Source organism: Plectropomus leopardus, chromosome 18 (genome assembly GCF_026936395.1).
Source record: "Plectropomus leopardus strain MGB_pleo_1.0 chromosome 18, ASM2693639v1, whole genome shotgun sequence".
NCBI lineage: Eukaryota > Metazoa > Chordata > Actinopteri > Perciformes > Serranidae > Plectropomus > Plectropomus leopardus.
The window spans coordinates 3,269,299-3,296,256 of NC_142193.1; the positions used below are offsets into that span (position 1 = coordinate 3,269,299).

The 26,958-nt window shown below is 41.2% G+C and overlaps 1 protein-coding gene across 1 annotated transcript in view; it reads left to right on the plus strand.

The window, feature by feature from the left end:
• smg1 (SMG1 nonsense mediated mRNA decay associated PI3K related kinase) overlaps positions 1-26,958 on the plus strand; it is a 64,794-nt gene that overhangs the window by 27,232 nt on the left and 10,604 nt on the right. The window contains exons 27-54 of the mRNA XM_042505560.2: positions 1,029-1,179; positions 1,568-1,688; positions 2,000-2,245; positions 2,599-2,750; positions 4,125-4,260; positions 4,775-4,919; positions 5,122-5,260; positions 5,915-6,133; positions 7,320-7,500; positions 8,683-8,844; positions 9,813-10,030; positions 10,980-11,134; positions 11,752-11,974; positions 13,055-13,301; positions 14,455-14,684; positions 14,808-15,053; positions 15,221-15,359; positions 15,516-15,625; positions 16,346-16,564; positions 17,731-17,924; positions 19,045-19,217; positions 20,332-20,611; positions 20,844-21,116; positions 21,291-21,525; positions 23,318-23,529; positions 23,666-23,822; positions 24,515-24,704; positions 25,946-26,226. Of these exons, the coding sequence (XP_042361494.1) occupies positions 1,029-1,179; positions 1,568-1,688; positions 2,000-2,245; positions 2,599-2,750; positions 4,125-4,260; positions 4,775-4,919; positions 5,122-5,260; positions 5,915-6,133; positions 7,320-7,500; positions 8,683-8,844; positions 9,813-10,030; positions 10,980-11,134; positions 11,752-11,974; positions 13,055-13,301; positions 14,455-14,684; positions 14,808-15,053; positions 15,221-15,359; positions 15,516-15,625; positions 16,346-16,564; positions 17,731-17,924; positions 19,045-19,217; positions 20,332-20,611; positions 20,844-21,116; positions 21,291-21,525; positions 23,318-23,529; positions 23,666-23,822; positions 24,515-24,704; positions 25,946-26,226 (5,434 nt within the window). The remainder of the gene's footprint in view (positions 1-1,028; positions 1,180-1,567; positions 1,689-1,999; positions 2,246-2,598; positions 2,751-4,124; positions 4,261-4,774; positions 4,920-5,121; positions 5,261-5,914; positions 6,134-7,319; positions 7,501-8,682; positions 8,845-9,812; positions 10,031-10,979; positions 11,135-11,751; positions 11,975-13,054; positions 13,302-14,454; positions 14,685-14,807; positions 15,054-15,220; positions 15,360-15,515; positions 15,626-16,345; positions 16,565-17,730; positions 17,925-19,044; positions 19,218-20,331; positions 20,612-20,843; positions 21,117-21,290; positions 21,526-23,317; positions 23,530-23,665; positions 23,823-24,514; positions 24,705-25,945; positions 26,227-26,958) is intronic.

Genomic DNA, 26,958 nt, shown 5'->3' on the forward strand with positions numbered 1-26,958 from the left:
TAATATTAATGATAAACTGTTTTTATAGATTACTACATTCATTCAAGGGACGCGGCTCAAAGTGCTTCACAATAAAAATGCAACACACTTAAAATAAAACAACCAACAAGATTAGATGATTAAAAGACAAGTGGTGATGAACAAGATATAAAAGTCAAAGCACAGAGACTGGGAAGGATATTAAAAAAGAGTTGATTTAAAATAACAATTACAAGAAATGCATGAATCAAAAGCCAGACTAAATGAATAGGTTTCCAGCTGTCGTTTAAAAATGTTTTCAGAGCCTGCTTCTCTTCTAGCTTTTGGAAGGGTATTCTATCATTTTGGAGTGTCGTAAAAGCTACACTGCCTATTTTCTGTTGCGTATAATTTTGTGTATTTAAAAACCCAGCAGCAGAAGATCTGAGAGCTGGTAAAGGATTATAGAATGACAAGGTACAAGATAGATTTATTGTCATTTTTCTTAAATGTGGTTTAAGAAGAAATGAAATTGAAGTTGATCCTAAATCCTGCTACAGGGACATTGATCAGTTCTCTTCACTTATTAATCTCACTTGACTTGGTTTGTGTTTGTTTGGGTTATGTGGTCCGTGGCAACACAAACACCACTCTTGCCGCTGAAATTTAGCGGCGGATCTACTGTATCTACCGGCTGGGATACCCGTGAAATGTTGAGCAGGCTCAGCCTACTTGACGCACCCCAGGCGCACGCTAATGGTGCGAGCCCTGTTTTTAACTTCCTGTCATAGATATTGAGGTGCACTGAAAACAGAAACCAGTATCAGATCCTGAAGGACTCAGGAATCATTCAGGTTACCCTTATGGTCAGATATGATTGAATACAACTATTTGGTGTGACGGGCTATCAGTTTTTTTTTTAAAGAAAAATCAGTCAATATTCAGAAGCCTTCTTCTGTAAATTAAAGAAAACAGCCTTGTTGGACTTGCTTTTTTAATATCAATGTGAGCACAGCTTGTTTTTCACAGTTTTGCAGTCTCTTAATGAATCATGTGATGTGACGTTGCAGTACGTTGGTGCGCTGTCTGAAACAGACTGGCCGGATCTGCTTGGGGCCTCTTCGCCTGTCCACACTGACTCTGTCTGATGCCCTGCCCACCCTGCCCACCCTGCAGCTCCACTGCACCGCCGCCCTTGAGAACACACTCACCGGACAAGAGGTATTTACACACACTTTGCATTTGACTCTGTGTGATATAAATGGAATACATTTACACTAGGAAAGTTTGTACGACTTGCTTAATGTATTTCCAAAGTGTTTACTGGTTTGGACACCAGAGAACGTAAATTTTTGGCGAGAGAAAAAGAGCACAGCTAAAGATCCTTGATGCTTTTCCAAACACAAAATAACAGCACTGTTGAATTATGGCGCTGCTTGCAAACTCATGTAGTGCATTGCCTCAAATGCCCTGTTTGGCTTGTACAAATTCAGTGTTAACCTATTATTAAAAGATCCAAAAAAAGGGCAACAAAGTAAACTTCACCATTATTTTGAGCGAAGTGAAGAAGCTGAAGTTGAATTCCACCCTGTGTTTTTGCTCTTTGCAGGACTGTGTGATTCCTCTGAGCAGTGAGGCTCTGAGCTCCTGTAAGCAGCAGGATGTGCAGCCTTTCCTTCAGGCCCTCAGATACACCATGTTCCAGAGGCAGCTCCTCCAAAAACTCAAAGGTAATCATAGTTGTCTCTGCCTCTGCTGCACTATAATTAACCCGACAGTGTAAATATTTTAATACCGCTCCTAATAAACAGTCCAGCTCCATTCATTGAGTCTATGGCGGTACAAATTAGACTACATCGGCCCACCATAGTCTTGGTTATTAATGGGAAACACTGACTTAACACAGGTCTGATCTCACTGCAGGCAATGAGCAAACAGTAAAACAAGGTTGATATGTTCTGTGGGCGATAGAGGCCCATGAAAACACCCTGTATTCATCCACATGAGGCTCTGAGATTTTGCCATCTCCGTTCTTGTCCAGGCTACTCTTCTTCCATCGACGGCCACCTCACGGAGCTCTGTCTGACTGCTGTCAAATTTGCTCGTAAGAAAGGCAACATCGCCCTGGCGTCCCGCCTGCTCAGCCAGTGCATTGACGGGACACAAGAAGAGGAGCAGCAGGACGAGCTGTGCCAGGCATTCAGGCGTCTCACCCTGGAGGGCACTCTGGGGGAGAAGTGGGGACCAGAGCTGCAGATCGAAAAGGCCAAAGTCCTGAGAACTGCAGGTGAGGAACAGGACACATCAAAAGCTGCACACTTTTATTGTAGGGGTAGAGTAGTGATTTTAACAAGGAGAGTTTCCATCACATCTGTGTGGAGCAACTTCGACACACAGCAGATTATTGACAGAGATCGAGCCTGCATCATCCAGCACACACACAGCATCATGATGCAGATCAGTGACAAAGAAAACTCTTGTGAACTTATAAAGTGGCACACGGCTCACAAAATGTGTGCTGATACAGAAATTAAAGCTGATCCAAGCTGACTGCCAGGTGTCCTCAGTTTCTCTGCAGTTTTTTTCATGATGTTGCTAAGACTGTCTTCAGTCTCCTCTAAGCAGTGTCTCTGTCCACAGGCCAGTCCATGGCAGCCATGGAGATGCTGAGCAGAGCCGCCCTGTCCTACTGCCACGTGGGGAAGAACGAAGGCGCCGCGTGCCGCTCGCTGCTGACACTCTGCAAATGGTTGCTGGCTGACTGGAAGGACATGACACCTCAGCTTAAACAGGCATGCTCCCTATCAGTAAAGTGCTACGTTTACGTTTTCAAATTTCAGTGTTTTTTAAATGGGAGACATTTACATGAAATTACTTAGATATTTATTGGTAAAAAAGTAACCTCTACTTTTCTTGTAAAAGTAAAAAAAAAAAACAACTAATTTATGATATTTAGCTGCCAAACTTTAAAATTGCTTTGCTTGTTGTAATTTAGTTCCTATGATGCAAAGATTTTAATGATATCAAGATATCAATGTTTAAACAAAAACAAATTTACCTTTTTTTTGTTTGTTTATTCTATTTTTTATTTATTTCTCCTTTTGTGCTGGGGAAAAAAGAAAAGAATCATCACAAAAAAAGAAAACAACTGTTTTAAGGTCATCCAGACACTCATTGTACTACCTTTAAATAGGCACAGATTCAGTCAAATACATGGAACGACCTTTAATATGACATTTCATATAAAAACATCTTAAACAAACACTTACTATTGACAGTATTATAAGTCATAATTCCCACTCTAATATCTTACCTTTTTGTTGCTGTGAAAACAACAAATTTCTCCCTCAAACTGTTGTATTTATTCAAGTTTCTCTCTAAAATGTAAATTGTACATGATTGCATTTGAACTAATCATGATAACATAGTGCAAGAGACATGGAAAAAAATCACAATATTTTTTATCAAATACCAAATAATCATCAGTAATGTGGATATAATGACGAATTACATGAAGACAAATAATACAAGTCTGGTAAATTCCAACAATTAAAGCACTTTACTGTAATGCAGCCTTTAAAACCAGAAAAAGACAATAGTTATGATATTACAACATCCAAAATCTAAGATTATAGCTAGTCTCATATCACGATACATCACCCAGTACTTTTTTTTTCTTTTTACTGAAAAGAGATTCAACACATCATAATGTAACTCAGTGTGACCGCTGTTAGCAGTTACTGTATCTCCGGCCACCAGCTGCTATAAGCCAAATTTAACTAGCTCTCCTCGTGCTAATTTGTTGTCCAACATAGCTCTATAAGAAAAAAACAAAAGACTGGTTGATAGTGAGTTTACTGCTTCCTTTCACTGTGGTCGCCCCATAACAGTTACTATTGTTCCCGTGATGACGGGACACTGTTAGTCAGGAGCCCTGTGTTTTAGTTTGCGCCAAACTGATGTGATGCAACAGAAAAACATTGGCCACTGCCATCAGTGAATGTCATCTTATTTGTCCATAGGCAGAGAGCCGTCAACAAGGCGAATATCAGCCGATAAATCTGTGCGTCTCTTGTGGTTTCCTTGCACACTCAGTGTGTACTGGACGGTGGGATTATGAAGGAAATACATAACACGATTTAATGACCAGTGATGTTTTGATTTAGGTTGTAAAGAGGTCAGGAGCAGTAAACTCATCCAACACTGTGGGCAACATGTCACCTCTGAGCCGGAACATCGCTGCTCTGCTGGAGATGCCCCTTGAGGACCAGGGGATCCCCCACATTGTCGCTGAGACATCAGGTAACATCCACAGCATGTGCTCATCTCGATTTAAAAGGGGATGATCACACCAAGACGCAACATGCCAGGCGCCACCATTCCAAAAAACACGTTAGAAGCACATCTGGAAAAACAGCTGGAATTGCCTGTGGAGCGGGGCTTGTGTGCGTGACCAAAAATGACATTGACGAGTGGTGCGACTTTAAATTTATGCGTGCCCCAAAACTGCCAGAAAAACGCGTCACACAGCAGCTGTATCATAGGGAAACAATGGTTGTGCTGGTGATGCTCTTCTAGCGATGCATCTTAGTGTGATCGGTCCTTAAGACACAATTATGCCAGTGTGTCCACAGTCAGCACACGTTTAAGTCCTCATACCCTGAGACATGCACTTACCGGATATGTCCGAATGAATTCATTAACATCTAAACTATCAGTGTCTGGTACGCTTGCTGTGATACAGAGGATTTTTCAGTCAAATAGTGTAGCAGTGTTGTTTGATTCTGGCTCCATCTTAACGTTGGTCCCTGTGCAGTGAGCGTGGGCGTCGGGGAGCCAGACTTCGTGTTGGGCCAACTCTACCAGCTCTCCACCAGCCTGGCTCCGGAGATGGCCAAGTCCTGGGCAGCCCTGGCCAGCTGGGCTTACCGCTGGGGCAGGAAAGTGGTGGATAATGCCAGGTCAGTGTACTGCGTGTACTGCATGTGTTAGTAGCAATTCGGAGCCTCGCCTGTATTATGTATTGTAATTAAGTCAGCCATTGAGAACTTGATATTGTTCTTTTGTTGTGAGAGAGGTTGATTGAATTCAGTCACTCAGTCAATCGTCCATCAGCTCTAGAAACGGCACACTGAAGGAATGTTTCTTCTTTTTTCTCTCCAGCCAAGGGGAGGGGTTGCCTCTCCTTCCAGGAGAGAAGAAGGAGATCCAGGAGCTGCTGCCAGCAACCACCAGTGAAGAAGACAAGGACACCATCTTCAGCATTCTCGGACAGGCCATGTGTCGACCTACTGGCATACAGGTAGAGTCGCAGGAACAGATAATAAAAATGTCAAAGATTTATCCTGGGATATAAAAATTCCCTTCTCTAATTGGAACTGGCTCACACCCAGACAGAAGAAGAAATGTTGGCAAAATGCTCATCTTGATGATCTGCCCTGTCAAGGACAGGGGCAGTGCACTCCATCTTTCAACCCTTTGAAACCTGAGCAAATCTGCTTAATTTGTTTCAAAAACATGAGAAGACGGCAGTGAGCAAAAAATCAAGAAATGTGTGCAACGTTGCAAGAAAATTTCTTGAGAATGAGCAAAAAAAAAAAAAGAACAAGGAATTGACACCCCCCCCCCCCAAAAAAAAAATATTTTTTTAAAAAGCATACTTATTCTGTAACGTAATTTCAATATATAATTTGAATGATCATAAATATAGTCTCTGGATGTCCCCTCTCCCTTTTTTTGCCTATTTCCTATGTTTTTGAAAAGAATTAAACATGTTTCTCAGGTTTCGGAATGTCTCGTACACACCTCAGTGGGTCTGATCCTTTAATTTCCTGAGAGTCTTCCGAAATGAAAATCATAGCTGTTCACCTCGTTCCATCTTTATCGGGGCTTCTATTAACAGCTCATTGCTGAACGGTGCAGATTGTTCTGATCCTGCTGTTGTGTTTTGTGCCAGGATGAGGACATGGCTCTACAGCAGGAAGACGACGAGGACGACATGGTGGACGTGATCTGGCGGCAGCTCACTGCCTCGTGCCCCTGGCTGGCGGAGGCGGGACAGCCTGTCACAGATGGTCTGATTCGGGTTTGGAGACGGGTGGTGGACCGCATCTTTGGCCTCTACCGGGTCTCCTGCCAGGCCTATTTTACCTTCCTTAAGCTCAACGCTGGACAGGTGAGACTCAGGCCACGTTTAGACGAGGCTGCCCCTTCAAGAAACGGAAAAGTCTTTCTGTTGTGTTTTATGATAACATTGTGAGAATCTTAGTGTGTACACGAATCCACAAAAACAACTGAAAACACTGTAGTATGCTTACCAGGCCAGTAGTTGGTGGTGTAACTTTGTAATGACACACCATAGAAGAACACCACGCGCCTCTGCATAAAGGCGTTCTACTACAAAGCGGTAACAAAGAAGAAGAACATGGGGAAACACATGCACGAGAGCCGACTGCATTAATAACCTCAGTAGAGTCTGCAGCACTATCACCCTGACTCAGTAGTCCGCCATTGTTGTTATTGTTGCCGCTCTACTCACGCATGGCTATCATCTGAAACGTAATGCACATGGACAAGGTGCAGCCTGTCACTGTTGTCACAGGATCTGCACATTGCCAGCTTACACCACGACAAAAGGAATGGCATTTTCAGAAACTTTTACACTCTGGAGTCCAGTTTCAGATTTTTTTGATTTCAGGCCCCCCTAAACACCGTTGTTGTTTGAATTTAAAATTGCACAAGCTGTGCAAATTGAAACTGCCAATACAAAATATGCCAAAGGGAAAACACACATAACACTACACACAAACACAATTTCGAAAAAACTCAGATTTATTGCATGAGGTTGTACTTCATGCAATTCGAAAAAGCCATATTTCGCAAAACTGCAATGGAAACACTTTTTTGACTTTTACAGGTCACATGAAGCTATCTGTGTGCTTGTCAGTAGGAACTGCCTCCCTCATGATGCAGCAGGAGTGGCTAGAGATGTTACTGCATCCAGAAGTTTCTAATCCACAATTCCTCTGTGAAATCGTGGACCTCCCAGAAATCCCTTATATGTGGCCGCTCCCACATATAAGGGGCTTTCCTTTTCATTATTGCTCACATAACAGGCCTACGTGGCCTTGGATTGGAAATAATGACAGCTAGTGCGGTGGCTGCAACAAAAATAAACCTGCTATGTATGATCAAACATTACCGTGTTTCCCGGAAAGTTATCGCCAGAGAAGAAGCCGCAGAGTGGAAACGCAGTCATCTCATAATTGTATTTTAGCAACATTTCGAAAATATCACTTAAGTCAAATCTGTAATGGAAAGCTGCCTAATGACTTATCAGGAGTGTCTCTTGTGCGTTTTAGGTCCCTATAGACGAGGATGACCCTAAACTCCTGCTGTCCTGTCAAAACAACAAACAGAGCAATGATGATGTGATTGTCATGGCAACCCTACGTCTCCTCCGTCTGCTGGTGAAGCATGCTGGGGAACTGAGGGAGGGGCTGGAGCTGGGCTTAGCCTCCACCCCTACAGCACCATGGAGGGGTAGGTCATCCTGCAGGATAAGTAGCCATATATCAGGGTTCTGGTCCTGTGTGTGTGTGTGTGTGTGTGCGTGTTGTGTCAGGGACTCAAGGATTGCGAGTACTTCATATAATTTTAATTTATTCCTGCAAATCTAGCACTTAAAATGCGTGAAATTCCTGCACACAATGATGTTTACTAATGACCACGGCAACCCGCTTGAGCTTGTTCTGTGCTGCTTACAGATATTAACGTTTGAAGTTTTGTAACTATGGAGATAATCCATGTCCATAGTGAGATTCGTCACTGGATTAGATTCACAATTCAATCAATCAATTAATTTTAGTATACAAAAAACATTTGTGACTGATTACCTTTGAAGCAGTCATGAAGTCTGAATATGCGTCCATTCTATAATTATTTATATTCCCTTATTTCGTAAGTATCAGTCAAGAATTAAAACAGTCTTAGTTACTTAAATCCCCCCATGGTAATCAGCTCAAACAAATTTCAGATCCTTCTATAAATTATTTCAAGAAGAAGGGGCAGCATATTTAACCCTTTGAAACCTAGATTGACAGCACTTCTCTTGTGCTGCATTCAGACCCCTTTTACAAGTCTTTAAACCTTTAAACCCTGAGCTAATTGGTTTGTTTTCTTACAAAAACATAGGGAGAAAGGCAAAGAACACCTTGGCAAGGTTCTGCAAAATGCAAGAATTTAGTAGATTAAGAAAAGAAAAAACAAATTAAAAAGCTAGGAGAAAATGTTGACTATATTTCTAATTATCATTATATATACATATTATGATAATTAGAAATATAGTTAACATTTTTATATATACATATTTAAAATTGTTCTTACAGGAAAAATATTTTTTCAGAGCATTTTATTGTTTTACATTTTTCTTTTACTTTTATTTGTTTGAGATTTTTTTTTCTTTTTTTTGTTTTATTGGTGCTTTTTTTTAAAAAAAAAATATATATATTTCTAATGTCTAGGTGATGTTTCCTTAAGTTAATAATTGCCGTCTTCCCATGTTAATAGAAGAAATAAAGCCAATTTGCCCAGGTTGCCCCGCTCAGTAGTTAACACTTCTGATATGGTCAGAAACTCAGAGTTGTACACGGGCTCCATTCCAGCATCAGCCAGCCCTCACTGCTGCCTTTTCTAAACTCTACTGCAATTTTGTGTCCTCCTCAGGTATCATCCCCCAGCTCTTTTCCCGCCTCAACCATCCTGAAGCGTACATCCGACAGAGCATATGCAGCCTGCTGTGTCGAGTGGCCCAGGACTCCCCACATCTCATCCTGTACCCAGCCATCGTGGGTTCCCTCTCCTTGGGAGGAGAGGCTCAGAATGCAGGTATTCTTCAATTCTGTTAACTCTGGATCCGAGCTTGTGGCATGCGATTAAAAAAATACATAAATAGTATTATAGTTTATAAATAATAGTTTATAAATATAAAAGTATTATAGTTTATAAATAATTTCAGAAAGTTTTAACCATAAATCCTAGCTCCTTACTTTTTTTTCTGCTGGAAGCTTGCAACTATGCCATTACAATGCTACTCGTAGTGCGATTGTAGCCCTTACAGAAGCTTTCCTATTCAGCCCAGAACTCGTGTGTCTTTTCGTGGACTTTGCATAATAAATCCATACTAACAGATCCAATATTGATTGTATTTTTGTCCACATTTTATCCATAATTGATCATTTATCATGACTAGCTTTGATGCTAACAGCCATATTTGTTTTTGCATACAAGAGTCTTTTGACCAATCAGAGGTTCCTGTGCGGATTGCAGGAAGGTCAGAAAGTAATGCCACACACGAAAAGTAAAAAAAAACCATTTGAACTTTATTGGAAGAAATGTTAATAGTTTGTAAACTACACAGCGTATACTTTCCTTTTTTCTGAGTTTTTCTTTCTGAGTTTATGGTCCCATCACTATTTTATATTAACGTGATATCACTATCGAATATTCTTATAGCCCAGGATGTCCTCCAAACAATGATTTTTATAGCTTAACTGTTATACAAGTTTTATTAGACAATAAATCCAGGTGGACCAAAAATGATCAAAAATGGCTTGGGACTCAGAGCTAATATGGATATCTGCACCTTCTCTGTCTGTCAAGTTTGGCTCTTGTTAACAGTGAAACTGTGAAACTGTGGAACAGTGGACAGTGGAAGTTGACCACCACTGCTCAAAACTAGATACAAAATAGTATAGAAATTAAAATAAAAATTCAGTAGTTTTAACAACAGTGCAAATGACTGTGTAGTAATGTAAATACTGTAGATGTGTTAATTGATGATGACGTGTTGGCAGGGAGTAAACTGCCGTCAGCACTGCCCACTTTCCTGGGCAGCATGCAGGCAGAGAGCCTGGGCGGGGAGGAGGAGGAGCAGCCGGAGAGTGACGGGCAAGGAGGAGCTTCAGAGGAGCTGGCAACCTTCTGCTCCAGTCAGGACCAGGCCATGATGCAGGACTGCTACAGTAAGATCGTGGAGAAGCTGTCCTTAGCCAACCCGACCATGGTGCTCCAGGTAAGAAGTTAACTTCTGCACTGTTTACTCACAGACTTTCTACATTCTCACTCTAGCTGACTTTGGAAGGGATTGTGTCAAAACTCTTCCCTGTCAAAAATGACCTGTAATATCAGAGAGCAAAGTAACAACATTACATTATGTGTTCATGTTACTTAGGCCACGTTGAGACGAGAATGGCCCGACTAAAAGCAGAAAAGTCTTTCCTTTGCCTTTTTAATGTCATGTTCACATGATAACATCGTGAGAATGATCCTTGTGTACATGGATCCGCTAAAACAACCGAAAAACACTGCAGTATGAATGCCAGGCCAGTAGTTGGCGGTGTAACTTTGTAATGACACACCATAGAAGAAGATAATGCACACGTGCAAAGTGCAACCCTGACATCACCGTTCTGACAGGATCCACACATTGCCAGTTTAGTTGAATATGTTTATAAAAACTCATTCTCACTACCATAAAAATCTTAAATAAATTGTAATGATCCACACATCTACATAAACACTATGCTACTTTGCACATAGTAGTATATTGTAATTTTTACTATATATATATATATATCTACTATATATATATATATATATATACTTTATATATAAAGTTATTTGTATTAGGTATTTATTCTGTTTTTAGGAACACATGCTGTGTGTTTATCATCTGAGTTTGTTTTTTACTGTATGTCGTATGTTGAGCCACATCTAGGACGATTTTCTGTCACGATAGACAACAGCATTTTCTGACCATCAAAAACTGCACTTAAGTACAGCACTTATGTAAATATACTTTGTCACTGTCCACCATTGGGAGCTGTCAATCAAGAACAGTGTGAGAGGAATTTAAATCAGAATAAATAACAGAACTATTGGTGGACGATGTTGTGCCTTTAAATTTAAAAAAAAAAAAAAAAGTCTTAAGAAGCTGCTAACTGGTTTTGTGTGATGCTCAGGTCCAGCAGCTGGTGGGCGAGCTGAGGAGAGTGACCTTGCTGTGGGACGAACTGTGGCTGGGAGTGTTACAGCAGCAACACATGCATGTCCTGCGGAGGATCCAACAGCTGGAGGATGAGGTCAAGAGAGTGCAGAACAACAACACACTGCGCAGGTGAGTCACTCAGGAGTTGAACCCCTTTCCAGATCTTTAAGTCGACTTTTCACTAATGTCTGCATGTAGCCTTTGAGTCTATGGTCTGATTCATAAATCATGAGGATCTGGATAAAACTGAAAAGGTGAGATCGTGAGCACTGCCTTCTCTTATGACTGTATATGTTCCCTTATTCTGACTCAGTTTGTTCGCATCATTAAACCCATGATGTAAAACAACAAGTCAACCCTGCAAGTGGTTTTTATTTATTTAGGGCTTCAATGCTGCTCATGATGCAGGATGTCCAGATTTGATACTCCTAGTATCAGATCTGGACTCAGTTTCAGCAGATATTAAATGACTCAGATCGGGTTTGGGAGCCAAAAAAAATGTGATTGAAAGATCCCTATTTAAAATGTTATCCTATCCTTCACTGATGTATAGAAGTGGAAAAATTGACTAAACTACAGTGCAGGTGGGTGTCACTGGAGGATTGTCTGTACATGCAGATCTGTGTTAAGATCTTGGCTTCTCAGTTGCCTCAGGTCAGTGAGCCTGCAAGTTCAAAATGTGTTGGGGTGCTTGGACTCTGTAATAATTGCTTGCAAGTCTGCTTACAGTTTTTGTTGTGCTGCAGAGATGAGAAGATTGCTATTATGCGTGAGAAGCACTCTGCTCTCATGCGTCCCGTGGTTTTCGCCCTGGATCACGTATGCAGCATCACAGCCGCTCCAGCCGAAACGCCACACGAGACCTGGTTCCAGCAGACATACGGTGATGCCATTACCTCGGCCCTGGAGCGGCTGAGAAACCCCACAAACCCCGCCAACCCCGCCAGCAGCTGGCTGCCCTTCAAACAGGTGTGTGTTTGTATGCACCTGCATTGCCTATAATTCACTCAGGGTTTCACAAAGATGCATCTGCATGGATCTAGTCTCATTAACAGTTCAGTACAGTGCAGTGGTGTCACAGTTCAGTTCAGTGTTCAGTACAGCAAAACAAAAATGCCAAGGAGTGAGTCAGCTGCCAGAGAGTCTGTCACTGCAGCTTCAGCTCGGGGTGTCGTATATGTTACTGTTATACCGACTCAGCTGCCATGGACAGTCTGTAGCTGGCGGCGGCTCATTAGCTCAGTTTATACAGTAGTTTTTTTATCCACCACTCTCTCGCCATCGTCCTCATAATTCACAGTGAAGCCAAAGTGGCTGCAAACGCCAGACCTGAACATTATTAGAGGATCCCGTATTTCTAGTCTGGTAATAGTGTTGCTTAGCGTAGCAGAAACATTACACACACGTGTAATAATAAAGCTGACAGGTTTAACTGTAGCAAATCGAAAGTAAAAAAAAAAGTGTAATGTTCATGAAATATATTGTAGTAAAAGTATGAAATTAAGTCACATCAAATTGCACGAAATTTAAAGTATCAGAAAATGCAAGTACTTGAGTAAAGTGCCAGTATCTCAAAATTGTACTTCAGTACTGTTCTTGAATAAATGTACTTTGTGACACTCCATCATTGGATGTTGCTTATTCAGAAGTCGGAGTCTGCATGTCCCTGCATGTGTTGTAGCTGTTCAGAAGATTGAAGTTTTGTCATAGAGCTGATTAGATCGCCTCCAGTAACTGAAATTCATTCAAACAAGTGACCACTATCATGTTCACTTTCTGATGTTTATAACAAAATGCATTTCAAGAAAACCTGCTCAGAAATAAGCGAGTTAGTCAGTTTTGTAGTGAAATCTGCATCACTCAGTTCACGCAGTGCAGACGCACCACAAACCGGGAATGCAGTATCTATGTTTCTGTATCTATGGAGTAGACTACATGTTGCCTTTTCTGTCCTGTGTGCTGCCTTCAGATACAGAGACACTGACAACATTATATTAAACACAGTTTACGCTGTAAATTTTATTTTCCAAATACATGTGTGTTGGTCAGATCATGATGAGCCTGCAGCAGCGTGCTCAGAAACGAGCCAGCTATCTGCTCCATCTGGACGAGATCAGTCCCCGCCTGGTGTCTATGACCACGACAGAGATGGCCCTGCCAGGCGAGGTGTCGGCATCAGACGCCGTGACCATACAGAGCGTAGGCAACACCATCACCATCCTGCCCACCAAGACCAAACCCAAGAAGCTTCTGTTCCTGGGCTCAGACGGACGCAACTATCCGTACCTCTTTAAAGGTAGGAGAGCAGCTCACAGCAGCAAGTATCGCTGGGAAATATTTCAACTCTGTGTCACACTGAAACAAAATACTGTATATTCACAAAAAAAGAATGTTCTTCCAGGAATAGCAGTTATTTTAGCAGGTAAAGACACTCGCGGCCTCGTCATGCTGCTGGCATTTGTAGCCAAGTGTAAATACACGGCGCTTTCATTGCAATTAACAGTGGTGGAATGTAAATAAGTACATTTACTCAAGCACTGTACTACTACAACTTTATGCTACTTTATACGTTTACTCCACTACATTTCAGAGGGAAATATTTTAATTGACTACATTTATCTGAAAGCTTAAGTTACTATACAAATAAACGTTTTTGCATAAAGACAGAAAAACTTATAAAATGTGATGTTTTGTTATAGTTTATATTAGCAAAAAGTTTATACAGGTAAAACTGAAATGAATAGTTGATAAACCATTTAGCCAATTGATAGAATATTAATTGCAAACTATTTTGATGAACATATCGGTTGCTTTATTATTTATTATTATTATTTATTTTTCTGCATTGTATTCTTTTACTTTTAATACTTTTAAGTACATTTTTTCTTTGTTCTAAATTAAATTACCAACCAGTTTTTACAAGTAAAGCTAAAATGATTAATCAATTTTCACAATAAGGGTTTGCATAATATGATGCTAATGCCACTAAAGAGGAGACTTGATGATCAGTACAATTAGATGGGAAAAAAAGTGGATATATTTTGATATTTGTATCGGTGATCGGCCAGATTAGTTGTTGCACATAGGATATTGGCAAAAAATCCAATATCATGCATCCCTGTTTTTTTATTGCGGGACATTTGCTTCAAAGAGGGTGTTTTCAAAGTGTGGTATTAGTACTTTTATTTCAGTAAAGGAACCACATAGTTCTTCCATCATTGGCACAGAATGAACAAAATACATTGGCCTCAGGAAAAAAACATTTTTCTTTTCGATGAGAAAAGGAGTGAGGCGGAGCTGTAGCTGCAGCTGCACACGTGGTTGTCTTCCACATGTTGTCGTTCTTCTATGCTGCCATTTTCCTTCTGAATGCTTGACGCTGTATCTGATTTAATAGTTGTAGAATGTCAGTAGTCGTGAAGCAGTGATTAAAAAGTTGTCTCTTTCAGGTCTTGAGGATTTGCATTTGGATGAGCGCATCATGCAGTTCCTGTCAATTGTCAACACCATGTTCACTAAGATCAACCAGCAGGAGCAGCCGCACTTCCACGCCCGCCACTACTCTGTCACCCCACTCGGGACCCGATCAGGACTCATCCAGTGGGTGGACGGAGCCACGCCGCTCTTTGGCCTCTACAAGCGCTGGCAGCAGAGAGAGGCTGTGCTGCAGGCTCAGAAGGTAACATCCCTTTACTATGCTTCACTGTAAAGTAGTGAGTAAACATACTACCTCACAGGCCTGTTATAACCACACAGTTTTTAGTCCGAGCTAAACCAAAGTGTTTTTTATTTGTCCTGACAGGCCCAGGACTCGTTCCAGCAGCAGCCAGTGCCTCCGGTACCCCGCCCCAGTGAGCTCTACTACAGCCGCATCGGGCCGGCTCTGAAGGCAGTTGGGCTTAGTCTGGATGTGACTCGACGAGACTGGCCTCTCAGTGTCATGAAGGAGGTGCTGAAGGAGTTAATGGAAGCTACGCCCTCCAACCTGCTGGCCAAGGAGCTGTGGTGTTCCTGCACCACACCCAGCGAGTGGTGGAGGGTCACTCAGGTAACCACAACTATTAGCATTTTGAAAATAACCAGTATTGATTAAAAAAAATGTTTTATTACTATGACAATATCTTTTCATTTCATCTATCGTTTTTTTTAATTGTCACCATCCACTATCAGTGTTCTGTTTAGCTCCAACTGTTTTTTTTTTATTTTGTGCTTCAGTCCTACGCCAGATCCACTGCTGTCATGTCGATGGTGGGATACATCATCGGCCTCGGTGACCGTCACCTCGACAATGTGTTGATTGACATGACCACTGGAGAGGTGGTGCACATCGACTACAACGTATGCTTTGAGAAAGGTCGGTCCTAACTGCTTAGCTTCTCTGTGTTGTGTCAGTTTAATGAGAAAAGCATTGAGAAAATGAACTTCTGTCTCATTTATTGCAGAAAGCTATATTCATTTACCATACGTCTATTGAGCTGCTCTGGTGTTCTTGTTGTGTGTGTGTCACCAGGGAAGAGTTTGCGGGTGCCAGAGAAGGTCCCATTCAGGATGACCCACAACATTGAGACGGCTCTGGGAGTCACTGGGGTGGAGGGCATCTTCAGGCTGTCCTGTGAACAGGTTACTGTCTTATTTCACATGAAACTGGGTCCCAGTCTCACTGTACTGGACCCCATTGTGTATATACATAGAATTTAGGACTTCATTGTCTACATTTACATATCTTCAAGGCATGACCTTAAAGATGAAGTATGGGGGATTTAGGGGGATTTGGAGGCATCTAGAAATGAATTGCTGATTGCAACCAGCTGAAACCTCTCCTGGTTAGAATTCCGTAAGTGTTCAGGAGGTTTTTACAGGAGCTAAATTAACCACAGAGGTCTCTTTCTCTCCAGAAGAAACAGTAGCTGTGTTTACGTGCACACTTTTTCTCAATCTGACTGAAATCAATGTGAGTGAAGATTTTGGGGCCAACTGTTTACATGGGATGTCCTCTTATACGATCTGGTGTTTACACGGAGCACCTGTGTGACATGCCCAATAATTCTGAATATAGTAACTTGACAGGGCTGCCAACTCTCGCAGTGACCATGAGACACATGCAGTTGACTTTTTACACACACATTCACGCCATGAGTGCATTTTTGCGCAGTGAAAAATGAATAGCGGATAACTGCTGATGGCAGCACAGCGCTCTCCCTCTCCGCTCGTGCACATGGCCAGTCCAATCTCATACTGGTGCTCAAATCTGGTCTCGATCTCTAAGAAAGGCGTTTGCTGTGTCCTGCAGGCAGTTGCTGCTCTGCTGAATAAGTGCTGAAGTCAGATGTGTCATTTCAGGTGGTTCAGATGATGCGTCGGGGCAGAGAGACCCTGCTGACCCTGCTGGAAGCCTTCGTCTATGATCCCCTGGTGGACTGGACCGCTGGGGGGGAGGTGGGCTTCGCAGGTGCTGTGTACGGAGGAGGAGGCCAACAGGCTGACAGCAAGCAGAGCAAGAGGGAGATGGAGAGAGACATCACACGCTCTCTCTTCTCCTCCAGGGTGGCTGAGATCAAGGTGAGGGCATGACAGGAGCACACACACACACTCACACACTCAGTGTGTTATTACATGCAGAATTAAAAAAAAACAACAAAAAGCATTAATATTATCTTTATACTTTCATTGAGTCAATATTTTACCCAAAGTCAGTCCTGATTATAAATCTAAAATATCCATTCATTTTCAGAACTTAAACCCTTCAAATGTCATGATGCCACTAGGTTTTTAGATGAAAAACAGCAAAAACAAGTACACACACACACACACACACACACACACACACACACACACACACACACACACATATAATGTTAAAATTTGTTGTGCAGTGTCAAATACTCACACTTATACAGCTCTGCACACAAAATGCACTAGCTATAAAAAATATAATACATTAATATGATTTTCTACTTTCATTGAGATTATTTTTTTACCCAACATCAGTCTGAATCAGTCAATGTGATTTCAGGGAAATGTATTGAATTAGTAAAAGTATGCATGCAAAAAGGTTTAAATATATGTAATAAATCAGAATAAATAAATTAATCAACATCAGCCCTAATAATAAATATCAAGTATTCATTAATTTTCAGAATGTTAACCCTTTAAATGCCAGGTTTTTGTCATAATGCCACTATGTTTTTTGATTTAAAAAAAACAAACACAAACACACACACACACACACACAGAATTGTTTTGAATATTCTATGTGCAAAGTAGATTCAGTGTATATGTCAGTGATTAGCAGAAACACTGATTGAGACAGTGCACCTAGTGGAAATAGCATGTATTTTCTTAATATGCCAAATATTGTCAAAATGACATCATCAGGTAAAAAATAGTCAAAATGACCATTTCAATTAAAAATCCCAGCCCTTCAAATGGCGCATTTTTTCACTTACCAGTACAAATGTGACAATTTTGTTTACACATTTTTTAAGACTTACTGTCAGAGCTGAGCTGGAAATGACAAGATCAAACAAAAGTACACAATCTTCCCAAAATGTATGCCATTCGCATGAACACAGCTAGAATTATCAAAAACAAACAGTGCCTAAGGGTTTAATGTCCAGCTTCTTTGACAGCAAGGAAAGCCAGGATTTATTAAAGTACTGCACACAAGTGATCCAGATCCAAAGCATTTCTAAGGATTTTGATTGTGATCGATGGTCTGTGTGCAGGTGAACTGGTTTAAGAATCGTGACGAGATGCTGGCAGTGCTGCCACAAGTGGAGGAGGCTGTGGAGGAGTACTTGGTCCTGCAGGAGCTGCTCTGTCAGGGAGAGAAACTACAAACCAAACTTCAAGAGGAGATGGCCTTCCTGGAGGGGGCAGAGAACCATCCGGACCATCTGATCCTCACTCTGGAGCAGAGGTCTGACACAGAACAAGTCATTTTCCATTCACATTTTAGGAAGCAACTATTTGTAGGTTTTTGTGTATCCAGTTTCCCTTCTTTAACTGCAGGGAGCATTACAACGATACAGTATAAAACAACTGGCCCCAAACACTGTATATGGGCAGGATTTAGGCCGTGGTCTAGCACAAAGACTGGAGATATGACACTAAAAAAGGCTGTAAGAAGAATTTCAGCAGGAGTAAGATTTACTGATTTTCTGTTAAATAAACTTAAAGTAAATGTGATTTCAGGGAAATGTATTGAAAAGTAAAGGTATGCATGCAAAAAGGTTTAAAATTAATTTAAGAAATCAGAATAATTAAAATATCAAAAGGAAAAGCAGCAAGTCCTCATACACAGTAAATATGATAAGCCTTAAAAATGACTAACAGGATTATAAAAATAGCTTCCAATTTATTTTATAATTAATCTACTAATTGTTTTAGTGGCACTTGCACACTTTCATTTAGTTTATATTGGAAATTGATTTTTAAAATATTTATCTAATAATAGAAGTGGAGTAAAAAGCACAATATAAAATAGAAAGTGGCATGACATTAAAATACTCAAGTAAAGTAAAAGTTCCTAAGATTTGTGCAGTACCAAAATAAATGTACTTAGTTACATTCCAGCTCTGGTCAGCAGAGGGATGCACAGTAACTGAAATTACAGCAGTGGGCCTCAATGAACAAAGTATAGTAATGGTTCTATAGCCCTAAAGTTTAATAAACTAGTCATTTTAGTTACTACAAAACATAATCCAAATTTGTTGAAATATTTGTGCGTTTTTTAAATGTTCCTCAAAATAAAAATGTTATTTTCCTTGGGCTGGGCAACAACTTGTGGACTGTGAAGATGAGATGTTTTTATTCTTTTCTTGGTGCGAGGGCTCTCGACCACTCGTAACATTTTTTTCTTACGCAACAGAATAGCAAAAATAAGAAAAGATTGGTGAGTCCAGAAAATCACTGGGTACTAAGAAAATAATTACAAATCCTGGATACAAACGGAAATAAGAGAAAATAGTTGTTGTATTGTTTCTTGCATGAGGCCCAGTAAGCACCACACTGAGAAAGTATGTCTCTCCTGGTCTCAGGTACTCTGAACACACCCAGCTGCAGTCGCGGCAGCGGACCGTGCAGGAGGCCATTCAGAGCAAACTGGCTGACCTGGACCAGTGGATCTCCCAGTACCAGGCAGCATTCTCTAACCTGGAGGCCACGCAGCTGGCCAGCTTACTGAAGGACATCAGCAGCCCCATAGATCTCGGTGGGTCCCACTGCAAACGATGCAAGCAGGATCAGTAGATGAACAGGTTAAAAACAAGCAATTTCAAAGAAACACTCCTTTTTATCACGTCAAGTTTCTTATATGGTGTGTTTAATTAGTAAGTTACCATTAGGTGTTTATTGGGTTTATTTAGGCTTACAGAGACATTTTAAGTCTAAAGAAGGACTGACAACATTTGACAGTTATTCATTTAGGGGAGACACTACAGGTGAAAACAGGTTTTACAACACTGGTTGTTTTTTTTCTTCTTTCAGACTAGTGGAAAAACATTTCCAAAATACATATTTAGGTTTATTTTAGTTCAGATTCCTGTTTGGAAATGGTTGCCAAAAGAACATATTTAATTAGATAATTCTTTATATGCATATTTAAGCAAACAAGTTTAGAAAACCTGTAACACAAAAAATGTCAATGTAAGTAATCAACTAAGTTGTAATTATTTTTACCCTGTTACCCGCTTGTGTATTGTGTTTGGTTTTTTTCCTCTTTTAAGACAAAAAATTAGTTTTTCCTCATACTCTGAGCCAGAAATCAGCATGTAAAAAAACTAATTATAATTATAATTATAATTATAATTATATACTGTGTTATATATACATTTTATGAATAAAATACTCCCTCTGTAAAAATCATTGTTTCTGATATGAAATCAAAATGAAGCAGAAATTTTGAATCTAATTTTATCCACTATTCAGATTTGTATTCTGAAAATGTATCCAAATCAGTGTATAATTAATAAATCATTTGCATAAAAATCATAACATGTCAGAAAACTTGTAACAAAAAATATTTGTCTTCATTTAAGTTATCAACTGGGAACGTTTCATGGTGAAATCTGTTAGTTTCAATTTTTGGGACTTTTCACTCATAGTGTCTCCTTTTAACCGTGTTTTTGCTGAAACAACACTGCCCTCTTCCTGTAAAAAAAACCATCACATTCCTTGCAAGATGTGATGTAAAGGCTGCTGTTTTTCAGGCTAACTTAAATTTGATGTCTCTGAATGGGTGTGGTAAAAAATGTATTGTGAAAATGCCACATTGACTGTTGTATTTTAGTTTCCTTACATGATGTCCTTGGTTGTCCATCTCTCAGGTCCTCCCAGCTATGTGCCAGCTACAGCCTTCCTGCAGAATGCGGGCCAGGCCCACCTTATCAGCCAGTGCGAGAGCCTGGAGGCAGAGGTGAGCTCCTTGCTGCAGCAGCGCCGTGGGGCGCTTCGCGGCTGCCTGGAACAGCTGCACAGCTACGCTACAGTGGCTTTGCTGTACCCGAGGACCACCCTGCTGCTCCACCGGGCCCACCAGTGGAAGGCCTGGTTGGAGGAGCTGCTGAGAGACATGACAGTGGAGCACTGCCAGCACATTTACAGACAGTAAGCAGCTGCAGCAGGCTTTTCTTTACGGTATCATACAAACTATGAGGATCCCTTACACCATTTCCATTGCCAGTTGGTACATACAATACAATACAGTTCTGACCACAGTGACTGCTCTGGATAATTCATTGACCAGACCACAACATTTCTATCAGTAACATTATGCTGTTAAACTCTCTTGTGATTTATCCAGCTCACAGCTAAGCTTTGTTTCCCCCTCCCTCCACAGATATGAGGTGCTGTTTGCCCCCCAGCCTCCTGCTGCCTCCTGCCAGTTCCTGTCCAGTGTGGAGTTGGCTCTGCAGCACCAAGTGGCCGACACCAACGAGCGCGTGATGCACCAAGCGGAGCGACTGAAGGCCGAGGGCACGACTGCTGCAGCCTGCGAGGAGCAGCTGCAGGAGATCGAGCACTGCATCACAGTCTTCCTCCGGGAGAATGGAGAGCTGGGCTCCCTCAGCCTGGCTGGAATCATCACCTCAGCTCTGTGCACACTCTGCAGGTCAAACACAGCTTTCACTCCATCTTTCACTGTACTATTTCTCAACTGCGACTCCTAAGTAGCTGTTTTGCCCAATTATTTCAAGAAATGTGGTGCTTCTGGAAAGTGGAACTGAAAGATGAAAGTTGAAGGTGAACAGGAGGAAGTCACTGAGTGTTCTTTGTTTGTTTCCAGGCGTAACCTGGTGATGGAGGGAGCAGCAGCCAGTGCAGGAGAGCAGCTGGTGGACCTGGTATCTCGGGACGGGGCGTGGTTTCTGGAGGAGCTCTGCAGTATGATTGGAAACGTCAGCGCCCTGGCAACTCTGCTCCAGCGCTGCCCTCTCCTGCCTCATGACCTGGATCTGCCTGCACCCTCAGCCACCACCCAGGCTGTATACTTGGCCAACGCTGTGTACACCTGCTTGCAGGTAGGTGCTCCCTCAAAACAGAGAAATATCAGGCCGTATCTGTAACTAGAAACAACCTGTTTGTTCTCTGTGGAAAAAAGAAGCTTCTTACAAGAGTGTGGCTGATATATATGTCAGTGGAATTTATCAACCAGCATGGGCATCAGCAAATATGTTGTCCGATATGCACGACATGAAAAGTTTATTTTGAATAAGGTAATGTAAATGGCTTGGCGATATGGCTTTTAAATAGTATTTTTTCGGTTAAATCACAATGCACAGTATTTATCCCAATATTTTAAAAAATAAAGTTACATAACCTACCTTTATAATAAACTGAATAAAATATTGTTAGAATTTTAAATAATGATATTTGCAGGTCATAGTGGTGCTCCATGGTAGCAATATGCAACTAAAAAGTCACAGACTGGAGCTCTGCAAAAGCACTGCTCTTTTGTGTGCAGGCAGGTTTCCATGACAGACTTGTGCAAAACTTACAGCAATATTTTGAATTGTCAGTAAAACACTGAGATGACTGCGTTTCCACCGAGTGATATTCTGCGACTTCTCCTCTCGTAACATTCCAAGAAGCATGATGATGGATTTTCAAAACATTAGCAGTTTTATTCCTATCGCAGCCACCACACTCATGTCTGAGGGAGCCAGTTCATACTGACAAGCACATAGCCATAGCTATTGATAAACTGGCTAACTGTGCAGATTGACTTTTTGTTGTACATCATGTGACCTGTTAAAGTAATAAGTGTTTCCATGGCACTTTTGTGAAATATGACCTTTTCAAATCGGATGAAATACCACCTCTTGAGAGCGCAAAAACTTTTTTGCAATAAATGGGAGTTGTTTTTGGTTTTTTTTTAAATAGATCTGTTTCCATTAGCATATTTTATATTTGCACAATTTGGGGGTTAATGGAAACCCGCCTTGTGAGAGGCAGAGAGTCGTAGGAGAGAGAGGGAAAAACAAAGCGGCGAAGCGAGTCTCATGCTGATGAACGAGGCAGTTTATACTCAGTGTTGGAGATCAAGTCATTTTATACATCACACGTGAAACAAGCTGCAATACATTGAGTGCATTTGTATATTCACCTACACCTGGTGCTATGTCTGACTTTGCATACTCATACCACGTCCAAACAACAGAGAGATTGCGTTGTTTAGGTACGAGCTCCTCCTGGTTTTTAGCTGGCCGGTCGATGTCAGTGTCTCGTGCTAAATCCCCACATTCAGTATGGGTTTCCAGCTCCTCCATGTTTGCTTGTTTTGGTGCTGTGCATTGTGTAGACACCCCCTCGGCCACGCAGACGGATGCCAAGCGTTCAGATGACGTAAATAAAATTAAGAATATGGCATAATATGAAACAGTACAAGTTTTTTATCGTCAGACAATCTATTTCCTCATGTAGCACAGCCCTACTAAGGCAGAAAAAAGATGCTTAATGTAAATAAATGTATTGTTTCAGTGCACTGATGCCATTTTTTGACACTGAAGTTTATTGTTAAACTGTAAAATATCCTGCCTTTGTCACAGGTATTTGATGATCATTCTGAGTGATGATTGCATTGTATAATTGCATTATTATAATTGCATATACATATATATATATATGATACAGCTCAAAATATCAGATTTAATTTTTTTTTTTAATCCCCAATATTAGTATCGGCCTCTTAAATCCAGTATCAGACAGGATCTACATACAGTTTTATGTCATGTTATGTAAGTCGGATGTTCCACTGGGGAAAAAGAGGTTAAAGGAATTCCTGACACTGCTGCGTCTCCTCGTTCACTGCAGGAGCTGAACACCAACTTCCGTCAGATCATCTTCCCGGAGGCTCTACGCTGTATGGTGAAAGGAGAACCCACCCTGGAGTCCATGCTGGCAGAGCTGGAGCAGCTGGTGGAGCAGAGCTCTGATGGGCTCGGCCTGCAGGGTTTGGTTGACAGTCTGCAGGCCACCACAGGCCTGGACCACGACGGGCACAGCCACTGCCTCCACATCACCAGGTACGCAGCTGCGCACTGAATTCTTCTTGTCATGAATCTGATCAGACGCAGCATCGGCTTAACTGATAGCAACCTGCAAATGTTTAAAATCCAAAGTGTGTGTGATGTCTAAAATCAGTGTCTTTTTTTTGCCCAGGATGCTGCGTGCTCAATACTCTGAGCTGATCCAGCCCCGCAGCATGGACGGACCCAGCCAGGACACACCAAAGATGTCTGCGGGTCAAATGTTGTTGGTGGCCTTTGACGGCATGTTCACCCAGCTGGAGACTGCCTTTGGACAGCTCACAGAGAAGGTAGCACCCAAGCTTGCCTTCAGATTTCATACACGTAATCATAGGCTGCAAATGACATACAATATATTCTATCCTGCATCAAGCCTGTTAATGTTCTGTGTTCTAACGACTAATATCCCTAACATTTAAACAGAAGTTTAAACTTGGATCAGTCGACTCATCGTAAAGCAGGGCAATATTCAAAAAAGAGTCAAAATTGAGCACAATGTAATCCAAAAGGTAAACCATTGACCAAAACAAGTAGACATGTGTTTGAGCCATTTGAAATTATAAGTCTCACTTTTCAGTAACCGCATCATTTAACTCATTGAGTGCCACCCCTATTATATAATGGAAAGTGGCTTGTGCCAGCTTTTTTGGCCATTTTGAGTCTTCTTTCAAGACCCACAGAATATTTTGTACAAAGACTCTGAAAACACAGAATAGCTCAAATGAAAGAAGAAACTCTCTTTTTCGTCATGGAAAAGAAGAAGGAAAAGAGTTTTCTCTGTGAAATGAAGTTTTTACTAAAGGATACTGGCCTGTAACTGAACTTGATACAGTGGAGGTGTGGTCAAAAATATACCTGAGTGATATCAATTTGCTTTTACCCTATCCAATAGTCCGAATTATTTCTGTCAGTGACAGTTCCTGGTTGAATAAAGGTTATGGTTACCCATATACAAACATCCTCTTCTCCTTGTTCTCCTCAGCTGAGTTCTCTGGAGGTGCCTCTGGCCTGGAGGAAGGTGGATGTTCTGAGGGAAGCTCGAGCCACACAGCTCCACTTCTTCGACAGCCTGAATCAGCGGCAGCTCATGGAGGAGGTGTTCTTCCTCAAGAGACTGCAGACCATCAGGGACTTCTTCAGGCTGTGCGCCTCCTTCGCTCAGACTCTGTCAGGTAAGAGCTCTTCACTGCCACACTTTAACAAGGTACCCACAGCTTCCTGGAAGCTTGAAAAAGCCTTGAATTTAAAAGTCTCAAATTTAATTTATAAAGGTCTTAAAAAATGTTTCTGTCCTTTCACGGTAATGTTGCTCATTACGCGTCCTGCTGTGTTTTGGATGTTATCAGAATGTTGGTGACGGTCAGTGTTTTCACGCAGGCGCTCTGCACACATCTGACTCCCGTCTGCCCGCAGTCACACCGGCTCTCTGCTCAGTGGGGTGATGCGGCGACGTTGACAGCTCCTTACGGGGTTCTTGACATTCATGCATCTTGATGATGACCCGATGACTATTTATTTCACAAAATATTAAACTACTAAATTTATACAGTTGCAAATCAAAATATTCATGGATTTCACATAAAATCATATCACACTCTATTTAGGCTGACTTGATGCTGCTAGATTGCTTTGGTGCTCATTATGCTCAACTTCAGATGTGACGTTTCTATGTTTGGTACATAGACTGTAAATAAAGACACATATATAGAGAGCAGAGTTCCAAAAACTGTAGTCTCTTGTATTTGGTGACGCCCACTGAAACACTTTCACCTCACAGCAGGAGTGGATTGCTGCACTTTCTGATCCGAATCTACTTCAGGCTATGTCTGTTACTTTTAACTGAGTCAGCTTCAGTCCACTTTGGAGCTTTTGTGACTGGAAGGTGCTAAGTTAGGTCATTGAGAAGGGTTTGGTTTATTCATGTAACAATCTTTTATTTCATTTAATGTTTTTAGAGTACAGACACACCCACACCTCACAAAGCCACATAAATCACATATGAATGTGAGTAGTAATAAGATGTTTTATTAAATTTGATTATTTGGTAAATAATTATTTTTAGGGCTAAAAAACCAAAACAGATTTTAGTATTATATCCTTTAAACGTTTGCCAGTATAGCCTTGAAGTTGGCATTAAATTTCACTTCAGGTATTTTTTAAAAAGGTCTTAAAAAGTCTTAAATTTTACTTTGAGAACCCCAGGGGATACCCAGTTTAAATATCTGCTTGCTGAGACCGAATCAAACTGTACAGGAGTGTTTCTGAGGCAGAGAAATTTTAATATCTGGGCTTGGCTGTTTGAGAATGAAAATTTCAGTGATATCCATGATCAAAAACCATCAGTGTTAGAGCTTCACTGGCCAGCTTTTTACTTGCTGCTGTCTGACGAGTGTGTGCCACATCTTGTGTTCAGGTACGTGTCCCCCAGCTGAGGACCTGTTGCCTACAAATGGACCAGTTGGTTTGGGGAAGCCTCTGTACCGGCGTCCCAGTGCCACGGGGTCAGGCGTGGCGGTGGTCAGTGAGGAGCAGATGACCCGCCCCATCAAGGCCTTTACGGCGGAGTTTGTTCGGCAGATGCTCATGGGTCTGCCCAGCCAGGCGCTGGGTGTGGCCCTCTGCAGCACCCTGTCTGCTCTGGGCCTGGATGTAGTGGCCCAGGTGGAGGCCAAAGATTTTGGAGCAGAGAGCAAGGTACCAGAGAGAGTGTGTGTCTGTCTCTGTGTGTGTGTGTGTGTGTGTGTGTGTGTGTGTGTGTGTGTGTTTTTGTGTGTGTGTGTGTGTGAGAGAGAGAGTGAGAGAGTGTGTGTTTGTGAGTATGTGAGTGAGTGAGGAAAAGATGGTGTGTTTTTTATTTTTATACTGTAAATCATTAGATAACATTCTGGGTCACTTTTTCACTACTGTACTGGAAATATGATAAACTAACCCAATGGTTCTTAAGTGCTCCAGCCATTGGGTCCAGATTTCTCCTTAGTCATTAGTTCAAGGTCTGCACATAAGACAAATTACCACGTAATCAGTTTTATTTGACAATATGTAAATAACACGTAGGTCTAACATACAATAAAACGAAACACATTGCAAGAATTAGGTGCAGTTAGTTAAAACCAATATTTGAGGACACTGGGGCTTTTTTAAAGGGCATAAAAAGCCACATTTTAATTTTTTTTTTTTAATTTCCCTTTATAAATATTTTAGGGACTTTAAAATGTTTTGATGATATTCTTTTTCTCTAAAAATTTTTGGGCAGTTTGTTTTTTCTCTGAACATTTTTGGCAGTTTTTAAAGAAAACATGCCTTCCAGAACGCAGGCCCATTGAAATAAGAATTGCCTAAATGACACCATTTAACACAGCCAGAAACATTAAAATTTAAATTGCTTTTAACACATAAAAAAGGGTCCACAAAAAGACAGTTTTTAAC